Source organism: Maniola jurtina, chromosome 26, assembly GCF_905333055.1.
Source record: "Maniola jurtina chromosome 26, ilManJurt1.1, whole genome shotgun sequence".
Taxonomy (NCBI): Eukaryota; Metazoa; Arthropoda; class Insecta; order Lepidoptera; family Nymphalidae; genus Maniola; species Maniola jurtina.
In genome coordinates, this window is record NC_060054.1 from 4,779,088 (window position 1) to 4,798,467 (window position 19,380).

Genomic DNA, 19,380 nt, shown 5'->3' on the forward strand with positions numbered 1-19,380 from the left:
CAGTTCCACCACCAATAAACACCAGCAGAACACAAAAACCGACCATTTTTAACAAAAAAACACTCCAAAAAGGCACAACACGCGCGCCAGCAAACGCCACCACAGACGAAGTCCCTAAAGAAATATTATTTTTCGATTTTTTCGATTCCTGGCAGAGTTTGAAATTGGCTAGTTACCATCCTACTGGCAAAGCAGTGTCGCTAAGCGATTTAGCGCTCCGGTACGATGCCTTGTAGAAACCAAAGGGGTATGGGTGAAATAAAAAACTGCCATACCCCTTTCCAGGTTAGCCCGCTTCCATCTTAGACTGCATCATCACTTACCACCAGGTGAGATTGCAGTCAAGGGCTGGCATGTATCTGAATAAAATAAAATATATATATATAATATAATTTTTTTGTGAATGCACAGCACAGCCCTTGTGAAATGCCGACTTTTTCGGTGATTTGGCACCTTCGCTGCAGCACTTTCGTGGTTTGGTCCAAAGTTAAAAACTTTATTATATCAGCATATATTTTTTCCAGGTAAACGCATCCCATCTTAGACCACATCATCACTTTCCATCAGATATGATTGTGGTCAAGAATTATAAAGGAGAAAGTTTGTATGTGTGTGTGTGTGTGTGTGTATGTTTGTTACTCCTTCACGCAAAAACTACTGGACGGATTGGGCTGAGAATGGAGATAGATTTTAACCTGGATTAGCACATAGGCTACTTTTTATCCCGGAAAATCAAAGAGTTCCCACGGGAATTTTAAAAACCCACATCCACGCGAATAGTCGCGGGCATCAGCTAGTAGTGAATAAAAAACAAAAAAAAAGCATTTCCATCTGCATCTTCTACAATCTAGATAAAGCGCCTGTAGATAGTCCTTGGGCCAAAATTCGCTTCCCATCAAGTGCGATCCGCCGTGGTCGTGTAATAAAAGTAAAATATTCTTTATTGTACACCGAATTTACATAGTAATCACATTAATATTATAAAGGCGAAAATTTGTGTGTATGTGTGTGTGTGTGTGTGTATGTTTGTTACTCCTTCACGCAAATACTACTGGACGGATTTGGTAGACAATGGAGATAGATAATATCCTGGATTAGCACATAGGCTACTTTTTATCCCGGAAAACCAAAGAGTTCCCACGGGATTTTGAAAAACCTAAATCCACGCGGGCGAAGTCGCGGGCATCGGCTAGTGTATAACATAATAACTCAAAATTTTAAATAATTTTTTTGTGACGGGGGTCGTCACAAAAACCTCTATAAGAAAACTAGAAAAAGTTGATAACTTTCAAACGGCAGAACCGATTTTCTTGGATTATAGCTAAGAACACTCTCGATCAAGCCACCTTTCAAACAAAAAAAATAATTAAAATTGGTTCATTCGTTTAGGAGCTACAATGCCACAGACAGATACACACGTAAAACTTATAACACCCCTCTTTTTGGGTCGGGGGTTAAAAAATAGATTATTTAAGCGTATGCCTAGGCAGGTACAGGTAGCTAGGTCTTATAGCAGAAGTAAAGGAAAAAATCCGAAAACCGTGAATTTGTAGTTAAGTACATCACAAAAAAAAGTGTTCATGAACAAATAATTAGTATTTTCAATTTTCAAAATACCAAGTGGGGTATTATATGAAAGGGCTTTACCTGTACATTCTAAAACAGATTTATATTTATTTTTTGCATAATAAGTTTTTGGTTTATCGTGCAAAATGTCGGAAAAAATACCCGAGTAGGTACGGAACCTTCAGTGCGCGAATCTGATTCGCACTTGACCGGTTTTTTACTATGTAGAGATTATTACAGGGACTTCGTCTGTGTTGGCGTTTGCTGGCGCGTATGCTCTGCCTTTTTGGACTGTTTGTTTTTTTGTTAAAAGTGGCCGGATTTTGTGTTTCACTGGTGTTTATTGGTGGTGGAACTGACTGGGAAGCGCTCTAAAGGGGCGCCGCGCGTATGTCGGCGGGCGCCGGCACAGACGAAGTCCATACTTATATAGTTTCCCTAACTTGTAAATAACTACAAACTTGACATTGGCTGATCTTTGTAAAGCCAGACGAGAGAGAAAAAAATCGCGCATCCGCTCGTGGCTTGCGTCGATCGGATCGCTTGCAGTGACATGAAATATGATTGTCTTGTAAGTGGTGCTACAGGGAGCATATTATTTGTAGGGTCTATCGAGCGTTGACAAGTCGCTTCAATCTATCTTTTTAACCCCCGACCCAAAAAGAGGGGTGTTATAAGTTTGACGTGTGTATCTGTGTATCTGTGTGTCTGTGTATCTGTGTAAACTTAGGAAGGTTGTGGGACTCATAACAGGGCATAGCCCACTAAACAAACACCTTTTTAACCCCCGACCCAAAAAGAGGGGTGTTATAAGTTTGACGTGTGTATCTGTGTATCTGTGTGTCTGTGTATCTGTGTATCTGTCTTTGGCATCGTAGCGCCTAAACGAATGAACCGATTTTAATTTAGTTTTTTTTGTTTGAAAGGTGGCTTGATCGAGAGTGTTCTTAGCTATAATCCAAGAAAATTGGTGCAGCCGTTTAAGAGTTATCAGCTCTTTTCTAGTTTTCTTGTAGAAAAGAAGGTTACATAACCGTTAGGTTCATAATATTATGTCAATAGACAAATTTCAAGCTGTCAAGATGGACGTTGTCTTGATACATAATTATTTATTTGAAAATGATGTTTTGGAAAACTCTGATACTTTGGATCGTAAGCGTGGAATAGTGCAAGAAAATCGGTTCAGCCGTTTGAAAGTTATCAGGTATTTTCGGTCTTTTCTAGTTACTGTAACCTTCACTTGTCGGGGGTGTTATAAATTTTTAATTTACACTTGTCGTTATAGGTGTTACCGACAGACCTCTGTGCAGGGCCTGCATGGAGGTCGATGAAACACTGACACACGTGCTCCTGGAGTGCACGGGCCTGCAGGACAAGGAGAACGCCATCTGGGATCCCCAACCTCACTTCATGAAGCCTTAGGCAACCTGGGCGGTCTACGTCATGTAATACGCTGAACTAATAGGCGATATTCTTCTTAGTTGAAACGTACCACACTATCAATCGCACTAATATAATAAAGGCGAAAGTTTGTATGTGTGTGTGTGTGTGTATGTTTGTTACTCCTTCACGCAAAAACCACTGGACGGATTTGGCTGAAATTCGGAATGGAGATAGATAATATCCTGGATTAGCACATAGGCTACTTTTATCCCGAAAAAGAGTTCCCACGGGTTTTTTAAAAAACCTACATCCACGCGAACGAAGTCGCGGGCATCAGCTAGTTAGGTATAATACTTTATTGTTTTCAAAATAAACTTTAGGTTCAAGTTCCGGTTGACATTTCACCACTCGCCATCTGACGCACTTGGTCATCTTTAGATAGCTTTAGATTAAGTAAATAATAATTAGTCAAAACATGTGCAATGCTGCGAAATGTTATCTCTTAATAAATATAGGTGTTGCTGTCAACGACAACGGGACTGCTCCGACACGATTTTTAAATAAATGTATGTATTTTCAATCGATTTTCAATCTCCAACAAGTCCGATAATTGCGATCTTTAAAGTAACTCAACCAATAATACTCTTTGTAGCCTCAATAGCTCAATTACCGGTAAAGGAGTGGACTGAAAACCGAAAGGTCGACGGTTCAAACCCCGCCCGTTGCACTATTGTCGTACCTACTCCTAGCACAAGCCTGACGCTTAGTTGGAGAGGAAAGGGGAATATTAGTCATTTAACATGGCTAATATTCTTTTTAAAAAAAAAAAACGGATCTGAAAAAATTAGCGGTCTTACCACACTAATTTTAAACGCGTGGTTAAGTCAGTTAAGTGTTATAAGTAGGCACTGCGTACGGAACCCTCGGCACGCGGGTCTGACTCGCACTTCGCCGGTTTTGCTACGGATAACATGTAAAACTAAAGGTGTGGACTTCGTCTGTGTTGGTGTTAGCTGGCGGGCGTGTTTCTCCTTTTTGTAGTGTTTTTTTTGTTAAAACTGACTGGAAAGCGCTCTGAGGTGCCGTGCGTGTGTCGGCGAGCGCCGGCACAGACGGGGTCCATACTTGTATAGAAAGGGGTTTGGGTAAAATTGGTGCCTTTTTTTAGGATTGCGGCCACCGATAAAACTGGTATTTTATGACAGAGCAGCAAAAAACAAACAAAAAATGTTATATAATACTTATGGCTAAATAACATCGGGGCAGAGATATTCCATCTTCAATATGTTAAATTCCATTGATTACACCCAATGTCTTTTTGTAATTGTTCGCATTAAAAGTAGTAAAAAATGCTTTTTTTTAACTCACAAGCAATGCCCACACCAAGATGTATCATCATCATCATCATTATCAACCAATAAATGCCCACTGCTGGACACTGGTCTCTTGTTAGGACTTCCACGCGCCACGGTTATGCGCCACCCGAATCCAGAGGCTCCCTATGACTTGTTTGATGTCATCTGTTCACTTAGTGGCGGGGATGGGGGGGAGAGAGTCTTCCGACGCCGGAGGTCGCATCTTGGGAAGTTGGGACCCCCACTTCAGCTTCACAACATGTTTAGCAAACTCTTTCTCCAGCCTTGACATACATAGCGCGATTGTTCGTCCTAGGTATACATACTTATCTACAATTTGCAGAGCTCTTAATAATTACTGGACGAGACAAGAGCATTGGACATGATTTTCGTCCTCCTCACGTTTATTTTTAGACCCAACTGTTGAGAAATTCTGCTGAGGTCATTAATGTCATTTTGTCAATGTCAAGTCTGTTCCAACCCAGAAGCTTAAAGACTTCTTCCAAAGAAGCGGAAAAGAGCTTCGGGAAGATTACTTCTCCCTGTTGCAATTGGATAAGCCTCGTAGTCTGGTATACGAACTGATATAATGGTGGCCTATTCGTGCAAGCACTTCAGCACTTGGATATATTAGTAGCCGATGGGACATCTCTGTGGCAACCTCAATACAGCCTTAGTTTCCACTGAATCGAAGGCTTTCTCATAGTCCGCAAACGGTAAGCAAAGTGGTCGATTATGATCTTCAGTCTTCTGTATAACCTTTTCTTACATAGGAAAATCCTCATGGATAATACTGCGCTCGTAGAGGTAAGAGTGGTTATTTCGGACGATTATCGACTAAAGCCCCACGGTTTTCCATCTCGTCCGTTGTTGCTAGGCATAGGGACACGAATGTATTCAACTGCAATCTAGCTAACGGCATCCGCCAAAGCAGGCCTCGCTCTGGGACTAAAAGGGATCCCTAACGCACAGTTTAAGGCTCGCCGGGAACAAAGGCTTGCCTTCCAACTCAAGGACATACTCTTTTACGAGTAACACTCTCCGTGCCTATTACCTAGAGATCTTATTCAAGGGTACAAGCGACGGTCATGCGCATCTTGCCTGCGCCCGATTCTCCTGCGGTGCATGGGATGAGAGTTTTTGGCTTCCACTCTCAACCTCTCTACTGCCTCCTTCTGCGTCATTACTTCCTCGCTGTAGGAGACCATCGGTTTTCAAGCCCTCTCTCTGTCCACCATGGATTTGGCCACGACGTCTTGCCCCATAATTTCCACCAGCGATTGACGCGGCTCCGCTTATGCCGGGCACTCAGACAGCGTATACTGTGCCGTGTCTGAACTGAAGCACTACCACGATGGTGACAATCCTCTCTGGGCTCTCTTCACACCACCTTGCCCAGGTATTTCCCAAAGCACCCGAACCTCGTAAGAACCTGTACAAGGTGAAACGTGAGTGGTCCGTGCTTCCTCTTCATCCACTCCTCGAGGGTAGAATAGATAGCCTCAATAGTCTTGTGACCGGCTGTGGGTGACTCGAGCCTCCTCTGCCAATGGAAAAGGAACTCGATCTGCGCTAATATCTGCCACCCATCTACTTCCGTCGCACGAGTGTTCCGCCAGTCAACGGGCATCCACTTTACTCTGGTACACACAAGCCAGTGTCATAGCGTCCAGTTCCCATGGTGGGGTCCCAGTCAAAACACAGGATGCCTCTAGGTTATGGTTCGATATCCTCTTCCGGTATTCTGTATAACCTGCCGTAACAGTGTGGGTGTGATCTATGGTACTGAAGCCTATTCGGAATACGGCTTGTTCGGGAGGCTGGAAACCTACGAGCGAGACGATTCGTGATGACTTTCGAGAACAACTTATAGACATGGCTCAGCAGGGATATGGGTCTTTAATTCTTTAACAAGGTAGTGTCTCCCTTTTTAAAGAACAGAACCACTACGCTTCTGTGCCATGCCTCTGGCGCTATGCCCTCGTGGATGGCAGGACTATACAAGCGGTGGAAGACCTATGTAATGGTTTTCCATCTGCTTTCAGGAGTTCTGCTGTGATTCCATTGTTCCATTGTTGTGATTGTTGTTCTTGAGTTGCCTGAGAGCCATACTTATCTCATAAAGGCTGACGTCCGGAACATCTTTGGTGTAGCATCGAGTCAATTTGGCTCTGGGATCTCTAGCCAAATCTTCAACAAGCTTTTGTGTAGTGGTTTAGGACTGTCCATAGAACTTCTCCCAAAATACAAATGGAGGCGCATCGCGTTTATGGCTCAGCCAATCACAGCGCAGGATTCGTCTACCTACGGTCAGCGCACGGTGGGCAAATGCTCGAAGTTTTAAGTCCCGAAATCAGTCCCATCATTCCTTGAGAAGAATTTACTTTGTTTAGGTATATAACCTGGAGATCATAGGGACTACATACTCTTATCATCATCATCATTATCAACCAATAGAGGTCACTGCTTCATATAAGTTTCTTGTAGGGACTTCCACACGTTACGGGCTTGCACCAACCGAATCCAGTGGCTCCCTGTGGCTCGTTTGATGTAGTTTGTCCATCAAGTGGGGGTTTTTTTAGCTCAAAATAAGGTCATTTTATCTTTATACATCGTATACATTGTCATATCTACATATTTAAAGATATTATTCAGTTAGAAAGTGCATTTGAAATCGGGTTTCATGCTTCAAGTTTAATTTTTCAAATTCAAATATCTCAGCCCCGATGTCACTTAGAGCACAATTATTTACTATCATTACAATGTTTAAAGTAGCACTATAAAATAACACAAATACCATCAGTGGCCGCAACAAAAAAAAAAGGCACCACTGCTCCATACAAAGTTACCCAAACCCCTTTAACTAACTTGTTACAAATAACTACAAACTTGACATTGGCTAATCAGAGTAAAGCCAGATTTAAAGAAAAAAAAAAACTAAAGATGTTTTTGTATTGGGCCAAATATTTTAAATACTTAGGTATCTAGTACTTAGGCAAAGAAGAATTATTGTGACAAATAATGTTAAATGTCAATATATTTATTTGTACCTAGAGAAAAGAAAGAAAAAGTGGACAGGGAAGCACTTATCTCTATAAGAGATCTCTACCAGTGACCCTTGGCAGTGCGAGAGGTTGTAAAGGAAGTAGAGTAGGTACAGCAAAGATAGACAGTATTCATGAAAAAAGCTTAGAATATATTAGTGTGTGTGTGTGCGTGTGTGTATGTTTGTTAGTCCTTCACGCAAAAACTTTTGGACGGATTGGGCTAAAATTTAGAATGGAGATAGATTATACCCTGGATTAGCACATAGGCTACTTTTTATCCCGGAAAATCAAAGAGTTCCCACGGGAATTTTAAAAACCCACATCCACGCGAACGAAGTCGCGGGCTTCAGCTAGTTTTATATAAATGTCGTATATTGTAAAAATGATACACATTCCTATTATAAAAGAAACTCTATGTAAATTGTAAATACAAGATACTCGTAAGCATTATTTAACAATCCTACTACTGTACTGTTAAACAGGAATTTATTATATTTAGACCATATTGTATACTAGCTGACGCCCGCGACTTCATCCGCGTGGATTTAGGGTTATCGAAATCCCGGGAGAACTCTTTAGTTTTCCGGGATAAAAAGTAGCCTATGTGCTAATCCGGGATATTATCTATCTCCATTCCGAATTTCAGCCAAATCCGTCCAGTGGTTTTTGCGTGAAAGAGTAACAAACATACACACACACACACTCACACACACACACACACACACACACATACAAACTTTCGCCTTTATAATATTAGTGTGATAATGTATTTATTTTAATGTATAACATTAATAACATAGTAAGTTGCTTGTTTTATTTCGCTGTAAAGATAAACAAAATTCTTTAGCTAAACTCAAAGGTCGAATGTTTGGAATTAACCTCGGAAATTAAGGTGGAAGCGACGGGCCTGCCCGCGAAATACAAATTTAATTTGGTTTTTCGCATTTTTTAAACTAATACGACAACGTAAGCTTATGGCATTTTCAACTGCGACAATGGCAGTATCATCCTCACAGATTTATATAAAAATCTTTACTTGAAAGGGTCCAGTTTAAGAAATTAGCTCTAGTATCGACTAATGTGTCAGAATTAGTCGATACTACAGCTAATTCAGTACAATCCGATTTTTAAATGATTGGCGTCCAATGGTCGCTTTTCAAAATGAGCCTTCAAGAAGCCACAAGTAAAAGCTAGTCTGTCGCTAACCGGAGATGGGCTAAGTGTCGAAGATCAATTGCCATCTAAAGTGTCAGCAAGACAATACATCAGACAGACACCGAATTGGCAATCAGTGTTCATTTAAAATCATTTAGCGCTGACGCGTTCCGTTAGACGCTTATTTATTTGCTACAAGCGGATGCCCGCGACTTTGTCCGCGTGGATTTTGGTTCTTGTTGTTTCCTACCAATTACAATCCGGGTATCTTTAAAACAAGAGTGAATAGGCACCTTCTAGGTAAACGCGTCCCATCTTAGACCACATCATCACTTTCCATCAGGTGTGATTGTGGTCAAGCGCTTACCTATAGTGAATAAAAAAAAAACCCGTTGGAAATCTTTAATTTTCAAGGACAGAAAGCTGCCTCATCCCTGATTCAAAATCAATTGAATAGACAGAGAGACAGCGGTTTATGGGATACTAGCTGATGCCCGCGACTTCGTCCGCGTGGATTTAGGTTTTTCAAAATCCTTGATTCAAAATCCCGGGAAATCTTTGATTTTCCGGGATAAAAAGTAGCCTATGTGCTAATCCAGGATATTATCTATCTCCATTTCAAATTTCAGCCAAATCCGTTCAGGACTTTTTGCGTGAAAGAGTAACAAACATACACACACACACATACGCCTTTATAATATTAAGTGTGAAGTGTAATGGCCCCTTAAAAAGCAATAGGTAACTTAACACGCACCTACTTGAATTAAACAATGGTGTAGGTACCTATAACGGTTAGTATTTAGTGAAGCAAGCCGGGTGACAGTACTTATGCATATTTGTTTAGGGCAGCTCAGCGCAAATAGGAAAGTAGGCTACCTGGGCGGCCCTTTGTGTATACAGGGTGCTTGGATTTTAGCTTGCTCTTTTTCTTAGTTTTTTTTAAACAAAAAACACTTTGAAGGAACAAGTTTTCTCTAAAATATGAGTCTGTTAGACTAGCTGATGGCCGCGACTTCGTCCGCGTGGATTTAGGTTTTCAAAAAATCCCGTTGAACTTTCGATTTTCCTAGATAAAAGGACCTTTTGTCCGTCATTGAGAAACAAGACTCATTTATAATAATACTAGGCGATGCCCGCGACTTCGCCCGCGTGGATTTAGATTTTTCAAAATCCCGTGGGAACCCTTTGATTTTCCGGGATAAAAAGTAGTCTATGTGCTAATCCAGGATATTATCTATCTCCATTCCAAATTTCAGCCAAATCCGTCCAGTAGTTTTTGCGTGAAGGAGTAACAAACATACACACACACACACACACACACACACACACACACACACACACACACACACACACACACACACACACACACACACACACACACACACACACACCACACACACACACACACACACATACACACAAACTTTCGCCTTTATAATATTAGTGTGATATTAAGTATGGATGGCCTAAACTATTTACATGCAAGAAAGGTCTCTGATTTTTTTTATTGGTAGAGGCAGCTTCCATCCCAGGGACGGGCATAGACTACTTTTATGCCGGAAACCCCAAAAGTTCCCACGGGATTTTTAGAACCCATAAATCCACGCGGATGAAATCTACTTTTTATCCTGGAAAATTAAAGAGTTCACACGGGATTGTTAAAAGCCCATCATTTTGACGATTTCAAGACATTTGGTGCAGAGGTAACTTGCGTCCCGGAAACTGATATAGGCAAATTTTTATCCTTTAACAGGGCTCTCTCCGTCACTCGCTTCATACAATCGTAGTTCCAATTTCATTTGAATATTAAACAACCAAAGTTCATGAAATTTTGCAGACATAAAATATGTAGTTTTAAAATTACAGGGGCTCAAAGATTTGTACGTAAATTTTTAAGACCGCGTAACTTTGAAAACGAATATTTTAACAGAAATCTGGAAAACCACAGACATAGATATTCGTTTCTAGAATATGTCTGTAAAATTTCATGGACTTTGGTTGATTAATATTCAAATGAAATTGGAACTACGTTTGTATGAAGCGAGTGACGGAGAGACCCCTCTTAAGAGTTGCCACGGGATATTTAAAAAACCTAACTCCACGCGGACGAAGCCGCGGGGATCATCTAGATAATAATTTCCCAAAGAACAGACACCCTGTACATAATAGAACAGTAATAATTCTCGCCAGTCATTTCGCCACCCCACACAAAGGGCTCGAAAGGTGTCAATTCTACGATAATGTGCGCGCGGCTTTACATGTCTTCACGACCACAGACAAAAAACTTATGGCAAGAGTGTGGAAGGGGCTTAGGTTCCGTACAATTAATATTATTAACCCACTAGCTGATGCCCGCGACTTCGTTCGCGTGGATGTAGGTTTTTTAAGAATCCCGTGGGAACTCTTTGATTTTCCGGGATAAAAAGTAGCCTATGTGCTAATCCAGGATGTAATCTATCTACATTCTAAATTTCAGCCCAATCCGTCCAGTAGTTTTTGCGTAAAGTAACAAACATACACACACACACACACACACACACACACACATACAAACTTTCGCCTTTATAATATTAGTGTGATACAAGGTGTAACGGGTGATAGTACTGATGATTACTGGTAAGGTACCACAATAAAACGTGATTTTTTTTAACGACACTGTTAAAACGAGACAGCCAGCATAAATCTGTCTCATTTTAACTGAAACTTAAGTCAGTTAAAATGGCTCTTTTCAGACTTGGGCGCATTTGGAATCCTCGTAGCTTTAGTTTCAAGTTACGTAATTAATTATCACCACTAACTATATCGTACAAATTTTACGATTTCCATCAAAAGGAGTACAATTGTGCTTACTTTGAATAAATGATTTTGACTTTGACTTTGACTTTAAGACATTGGTTTTTTAATTTTACATTGAACCCCAAAATAGAGACGGCCAGTTTCTAAAGACGCGGCGGTGAAATGTGAATTAAAAAAGTTAAAAAAAAAATACAAAACAAAACAAAATGGCAGGCGCAGTCAAGTGGAATGCCGTTGATTCCCTTCCCAAAGAGATCGTAGATCTTTTGCATGGGCGACTTTTGTTTTTTTCTTCTTATTTATTTATTGTTATACGATTTTATTATTAACTAACTGTTGACTGTCGATTGTGTAATGGGAATTGGGTGCCCAGTGTCTTTTTAGTTTTTAGGGTTCCGTGGAATAATAATACTATAGGGAGTCTTTTTAGAAAACCGTGTTTTTAAAAAAAAAAAAAAAAGAATATTAGCCATGTTAAATGACTAATGTTCCCCTTTCCTCTCCAACTAAGCGTCAGGCTTGTGCTAGGAGTAGGTACGACAATAGTGCAACGGGCGGGGTTTGAACCGTCGACCTTTCGGTTTTCAGTCCACTCCTTTACCGGTTGAGCTATTGGGGCTCTAAAGAGCTTCTAAGGCTGAAATCTATAAGGCGCACTTTGACTTTGCTCTGACTTAAGAGTGAGTTAAAACGAGACAGATTTATGTGAGAGATAGAGCTCTGTCTCGTTTTAACTCTGTCCAAAGCCAGAGCGCGCTCTATAGATCTCACCCTGAGAAAACCGTGTTTATTTTTTTTAAACCAGGCAAAGGCAAGTTAGACTCGCGCACTGAGGATTCCTAGTTCCTACTACAGAAGGATTAAAAGACGGTGAATCACTTTTGTTGACGAATCGCAAAACTAACTTTGTTTTACGATTAGAGCTGGCAGTTACCTCGGACAAAGAATTTGTTTATTAATTAAAACGCTGCCAGTATCTTCGGAACCTTGCCTAAAGGGACTCCTTTTAATAACATATTTTAGTTATTATATTATATTTTTAAGGTTTTTAGTTTAAGGTTCATTGTTATAGTAATACTAGCTGATGTCCGCGACTTCGTTCGCGTGGATGTAGGTTTTTTAAAGTTCCCGTGGGAACTCTTTGATTTTCCGGGATAAAAAGTAGCCTATGTGCTAATCCAGGGTATAATCTATCTGCATTCTAAATTTCAGCCCAATCCGTCCAGTAGTTTTTGCGTGAAGGAGTAACAAACATACACACACACACACACACACACACACACATACAAACTTTCTCCTTTATAATTGTGTGAAAGTATTTTATAAGCTTTACTTTGTTTGTAGAGGTTTATTGCTAATATCAATAAAACTATGATAGTTACAGCGTTGGTTTTATTTTTTCTTGGTAGTTAGAGCGTTGGTTTTCGCGACAGGTTGAGTTGGCAATCGGGAAATGAGGCGGGGGGACGCCCCGCACACCCGCACGTCACCCGTATAGGTACTAGGTGCCTACAATAAAACCAACATAGTTTAAAATAAAGTGTTGGCTTTCTATTTTTTTAATGATTATAAAAACTAGTACATGGGAATGGAAAACCGCATAAACTCAAGTTTTCTTGGAAAACAACCGGGCCCATTACACTTACACTAGAATTTGAAAAATGCTGTTTTCTTTACATTGCGCGGTCTGCTAAGAAAGAGGGACTCATTTCAGAACAAGATAAATTTAAAAACTAAAACCCGACTGCGATCGTCTTAATAAACGCTGAAATCTACATTATATTACTTAGAGCCTGTCCAGAAAGCGCGATTTGCGCGCGTGTCCACTCGCGCGTTTTGATTTGTATTGCGTCCAGATGCGGCGAAATCACTCGCGTTTCACGCGCGCATGTGATGAGACGGCTTTAGGCCAGTTATAAACATGGACTCGGATAAAGCGGTTCTGTTGTGGCTTGCATACCGTCGATGGAGACGTCGTAAACGAAGAGAAAGTCGACGATTTAACGTGCATCCCATTCTACGCGACAGAATGACGCATAGTATGTTTATAACTTTATACCCAAAACTCAGAGAATATAGTGAAAAGTTTTTCAACTACTTTCGGATGTCAGTAGCATCGTTTGATGATTTACTAGAAATTATCAAAGAAGATTTGACTCCTTGTCAAAATTATGTGGTACGGGATACTGTTTCTGCAGAAGAAAAACTCGTGATTACTTTGAGGTAATATTTTTTATAGCTTTAGTAAGTATAAACTAAGACCTAATTAACAAAAATAAAGAATTTGAACAAAATTAACAAAAATTAGGAATCATTCTTATATAGGTAGGTACTTAATATTGAATTTAATTATCGTAAAGTTCCATTAATTCAGATTCATTGGAATCTTGTGTAGATGCCGGTGATGGGGTTTTGTAGCTAGACGTCATTGGTGGTCGTGAAGCAGTACAATAACCTCGATTGTAAGTCGAAAAGGTTGCAGGTGGAAACGAAGATGTTGAAGGGTCTGTTGCGGTATACCCTGTTTCTCCAAAATAATCTCTCTGTCCACGTTGAGTCATTCCTGTTTGGTAATGATATTGTGACGAAGGTTGGTAGTCGGAACGAGCAGCTGCAGGTTTAAGGCACAGTACTTGTTGAGCTTGAAGTACTTTCATTAATTCAATTTTTGTTTGAAGTCTGTGTTCCTCTGGTACTTTAAGAAGCTCTTTGTGTAAGGACAAACAAAATAGTTTGTCATCATCTGACTCCGTTTGGTTTAATGTCTGTGGCTGATTTCCAGATGCTAAATTTGTTTTTATGATGGAAAGAAATTCTTCGTCGGCTGCATTTAGTTTTTTCTTCTTTTTCGCCTGACTACGTGGAGGTCTCATTACATCTTCCCCATCGCCCGAAAACTCCTGTTCTTCAACTGCAACAGACGCGGTGTTGATATTACTCTCAGTTATTTTATTCCGTGTCGATCTTTCGAGGAACATCAAACGTTCAAAATAAATATATTTGGCTTTGCTGGAGGCTCCTGATCCAGACGGTGTGGTTTTCTTCTTCTTCATTTCTCTTACAAAGCCATCACGCAACCCTTTCCACTTCTTCTGCAATAAAGTACCTGTAAACAATAAAAAGATTGGAATAAAATAATAATTCTTATGTAACTTTTTTTTCAGATATTTGGCTACAGGATGTTATTTTGCGGACCTGCATTATGCCTACAGATTAGGAAAGTCTACAGTTATCGAAATAGTACAGAAAACCTGTTACGTCATATGGAACAAACTGCAAAATATAGTAATGAGAGAACCAACGAAAGCTGAATGGGAAGAAATTTCGAAACAATTTCAAAAATACACAAATTTTCCAAATTGCATCGGCGCCATTGACGGCAAGCATATCCGTATTATAAAACCTAACGATTCTGGATCTCTTTTTTATAACTATAAGAGTTATTTTTCAACTGTTTTGTTGGCCGTATGCGATGCAAATTATTGTTTTATTGCAGTGGACATAGGCGCATATGGAAAAAGTAATGACTCCACAATTTTTAAAGACTCTATTTTATATAAAAAACTTGTCGAGAAAACTTTAGATATCCCAGATCCAAAGCCAATATCGCAAACAGATACAACCCCCTTACCTCATGTCATAGTAGGAGATGAGGCGTTTAGTCTGTCTGAAAATATAATGCGCCCTTATTGCGGTAAATCTCTAACAACCAAAAAAAGAATTTTCAACTATCGCTTATCCAGGGCCCGGCGCTACATTGAATGTTGCTTTGGCATCTTGGTAAATAAATGGAGAATATTTCATAGACCGTTGAATGTGGACATAAAATTTGCAGAAAACATCATTAAGGCTTGTTGTGTTCTCCATAACTACGTAAGGTTAAGGGATGGCTACAGGTATGATCACACTCTCTACGAAACATCTCTGATTAATTTGAACACTGAGGCAGTGAGGCCTAATGCGAGATCATTGAATGTAAGAGATAGATTTGCTGATTATTTTGCTAACGAAGACAAACTCCCTTGGCAAGATAAAATGATATAGCTTATTACTGTAAAATCTATGCAAGGAATAATATTATTTAATAAAGTATTATTTACTTACCTAAAGTTTTTTTTTTCTCCTCGGAATCACCAGCTTCACAAAAAATTTCTACTATTTCTTCCCAGTTCCTACGTTTAATGATTCTATTAGAATAATCTGATGATTCCATATCCCATATAGCTACCCTTTTCTCAATTTCGTCGATAAAAAGTTCTGTGTCAAAGTTATCACGCTCCATTTTGAACCGAATACGTCCACTCGCCACGGACACGCGCGTAGTACTGGACGCAGCAATGGCGCCGAAGTATCTCGATATGCGCGGCACACGCGCGTAAAACGCGCGAGTCGAGAGTCCCGCTCATTGCAAGCGTTTTACGCGCGTGTGAGGTAACGCGCGAGGGCATCTGGACGGGATGTATGTAGCTCTAGTATCTCGAGAACGCGCGAGTGCTTACGCGCGAGTTGACACGCGCGCAAATCGCGCTTTCTGGACAGGCTCTTACTAATAAATAAAATTGAAGTGTCGTTTCTGTTTGAACGGGCTAATCTTTTTTTTTCTCTCTCGTCTGGCTTTTACAATGATTAGCCAATGTCAAGTTTGTAGTTATTTGTAACAAGTTAGTTAAAATATACAAGTATGGACCCCGTCTGTGCCGGCGCTCGCCGACACACGCACGGCACCCCCTTAGAGCGCTTTCCAGTCAGTTTTAATAAAAAAAAAACACTTCAAAAAGTCACAACACGCGCGCCAGCAAACGCCACCACAGACGAAGTCCGGGCTAATCTTCGGAATGGCTAAACCTATTTTGACGGGACTTTCACAGACAAGTAGAGGATTAACCAAGGAGTAACATAGGCTACCTTTTAAACCGACTTTGAAAAACTGAGGGGAGTGCTAAGCCTCCACAGTAGCACCTCATCGGTTTTCTTATTATTATTTCTATTCCTTCATAATCTTCACTGCGGAAGGATCTGGGTACCCCCGCATTACTATCCTAAGAGAACTCCTACCATTATATGATTAATGGAAAGGGGTCACGACCTTCAGTAATGAGGGATAACGACTATAGAGAGAATCTGCACGCTATGCCACACCAAGGATGGAATCCAGGACCGCCTATTTACAAAGCACATATAGTTATTGTATGCAAGCAGCTAGCTTATTAGGGTTCCGTACCTCAAAAGGAAAAATGGAACCCTTACAGGATCACTTTGTTGTCTGTCTGTCTGTCCGTCCGTCGTGTCTGTTAAGAAACCTATAGGGTACTTCCCGTTGACCTAGAATCATGTTTGGCAGGTAAGTAGGTCTTATAACACAAGCAAAGGAATAAATCTGAAAACCGTGAATAACAAGATAACTAGGGGTATCATATGAAAGGGCTTTATCTGTACATTTTAAAACAGATTTTTATTTATTTTTATGCACAATACTTTTTGATTTATCGTGCAAAATGTCGGAAAAAAATACCCGAGTACGGAACCCTCGGTGCGTGAGTCTGACTCGCACTTGGCCGGTTTTTATTATTAGGTATTGTACCTATTGTAAGTAGATTTGCCAAGTCGTTTTAATAAGTTAGACCAACAAATCGCACGTTAACCAGGCCAGGCCAGTTTACAGCTCGTGGCTCAGTTTTGCGTGGGGACACCCGTCTGACTGTTCGACACTTACTAGACACCTACCTATAATACCTGATAGGTAAGTACCTACCTTTGTTTGAGGTTCCGTACCTCAAAAAGAAAACGGAACCCTTATAGGATCACTTTGTTGTCTGTCTGTCCGTCCGTCCGTTGGCGCCGTGTCTGTCAAGAAAACTTATAGAGGACTTCCTGTTGACCTTGAATCATGTTTGGCAGGTAGGTAGGTCTTATAGCACAAGTACAGGAATAAATCTGAAAACTGTGGTTACAACGAATTTGTGGTTACATCATTTAAAAAAATTAAAATATGTTTCAATTTTCAAAGTAAGACAACTATACCAAGTGGGGTATCATATGAAAGGGCTTTACCTGTACATTCTAAAACAGATTTTTATTTATTTTTATGTATAATAGTTTTTGATTAACCGTGCAAAATGACGAAAAAATACCCGAGTACGGAGCCCTCGATGCGCGAGTCTGACTCGCACTTGGCCAGTTTTTTCCATTTTGTCTGTCTGTCTGTCTGTGTCACCACGTATAAACTACCTGCTATACACGCTGTAGTTTTTATATCGATAGGTTGTACGTAATTTTTTGCCGATCGAGTTCCGAACAGGTAAAGAGGCGAAAGCGCCTTATTTAATCACGATCATACGATGTGTAGATCAACGTGGCACCATGCATTCAGTTGCAGGTTAGGCTGGTTTATCTCAGGGCTGTCATAAGTACGATTTTTTGATATCATAATCCATTTTTTTTTTCTTACTTTAAAAAAAAATATTAGCCATGCTAATCATGATTAATACTCCCCTTTCCCCTCCAATTAAGCGTAAAGCTTGTGCCAGGAGTGTGTACGACAATAGTGCAACGGGGGTGGGGTTTGAACCGCCGACCTTTCGGAATTCAGTCCGCTCCTCAACCGTTGAGCTATATAGGCTCTATATACATTAGGTACAAATACGTAAGTTTGTTGGTTTATTGGTTTGTTTTTTAATCACATCGCAACGGATCGACGTGATTTTTGCATGGGTATGGTTGAAGATCTGGAGAGTGACAGAGGCTCGGAAAATCAGAGTTCCCAAGGGATTTTTAAAAACTTAAATCCAAGAGGACGATGGCATCAGCTAGTAATAAAATAAACTGCTATGCACGCTGAATTATTTATATCGATAGTAGATATGTAATTTTTTTGCCGGCAAGTTCTAACCCCCCGTCCACACACTGCTCTACTCGCGCAATTAATCGCGACGCCGCCGCACTAGGTCGCTTGCCTTTGCAATGCGATGAACGTAGAAACTGTGGCAGCGTGCGCGCTATTGCATACTTACCGACACAAGTGTAAATTAAAAATTTTCAACACCCCCGACAAATCATTTTCAAATAAATAATTATGTATATCTAGGCAAAGTCCATCTTGACAGCTTGACACTTGAATATTATGAACCTAAGGGTTATCTAACCTTCTTTTCTACAAGAAAACTAGAAAATAGCTGATAGCTTTTAAACGGCTGAACCAATTTTTTTGGATTATAGCTAAGAACACTCTCGATCAAGCCACCTTTCAAACAAAAAAAAGTAAATTAAAATCGGTTCATTCGTTTAGGCGCTACGATGCCACAGACAGATACACAGATACACAGACACACAGATACACAGATACACAGATACACACGTCAAACTTATAACACCCCTCTTTTTGGGTCGGGGGTTAAAAATAGGGAGCGATGGGTGTGAACGAGGAACACGCGAGTAACGCGCCCACACTACGTCTCTGCCTCCGTTGCTCGCGCTTTCCCATGCCACACGGACAGTGTGTGGACGGGGGGTAACAGGTAAAGAGGCGAAAGTGCCTCATTTAATACGATCATACGATGTGTGGCTCGACGTGGCACCATGCATTCAGTTGCAGGTTAGGCTGGTTTATCTCAGGGCTGTCAAAAAGTACGATTTTTTGATAAATTATAATGATACTTGCGGATACCCGGCGTATGCTACTACGCTAAAAAAACAATGTGAATGCATTTTTTTTCGTCAATAACCATCTTCGCATTATTGCCTATTATCATTTACCACACACATTACTTATAGAATTTTAGGATAAATCTGATCAAAAATTTGCACCTTTATGCTGAAGTATCACACTTCACACTAATATTATAAAGGTGAAAGTTTGTATGTGTGTGTGTGTGTGTGTCTGTGTATGTTTGTTACTCCTTCACGCAAAAACTAGTGGACGGATTTGGCTGAAATTCGGAATGCAGATAGATAAGATCCTGGATTAGCACATAGGCTACTTTTTATCCCGGAAAACCAAAGAGTTCCCACGGGATTTCGAGAAACCTAAATCCACGCGGACGAAGTCGCAGGTGTCAGCTAGTGTTACATAAATATACTTA

The 19,380-nt window shown here is 40.4% G+C and overlaps 2 protein-coding genes and 1 long non-coding RNA gene across 3 annotated transcripts; 1 reads left to right on the forward strand and 2 right to left on the reverse strand.

Annotated features, from left to right (window-relative positions):
• Positions 1-6,054: 6,054 nt before the first annotated feature.
• On the reverse strand, positions 6,055-19,380 carry LOC123878904. Its single transcript, XR_006798907.1, has 3 exons — positions 19,368-19,380; positions 17,520-17,526; positions 6,055-6,201 (listed from the first exon to the last, which is right to left on the reverse strand). It is a non-coding gene; the product is annotated as an uncharacterized LOC123878904 (long non-coding RNA).
• LOC123878888 (protein ALP1-like) lies at positions 13,094-15,413 on the forward strand. The gene is made up of 2 exons (XM_045926265.1): positions 13,094-13,525; positions 14,467-15,413. The coding sequence occupies exons 1-2, from the start codon at positions 13,224-13,226 to the stop codon at positions 15,344-15,346; spliced, it is 1,182 nt and encodes a 393-aa protein (XP_045782221.1). The 5' UTR covers positions 13,094-13,223; the 3' UTR covers positions 15,347-15,413.
• LOC123878890 lies at positions 13,524-15,584 on the reverse strand. The gene is made up of 2 exons (XM_045926266.1): positions 15,407-15,584; positions 13,524-14,408 (listed from the first exon to the last, which is right to left on the reverse strand). Exons 1-2 carry the CDS (start codon positions 15,582-15,584, stop codon positions 13,648-13,650), a joined length of 939 nt encoding a protein of 312 aa, XP_045782222.1. The 3' UTR covers positions 13,524-13,647.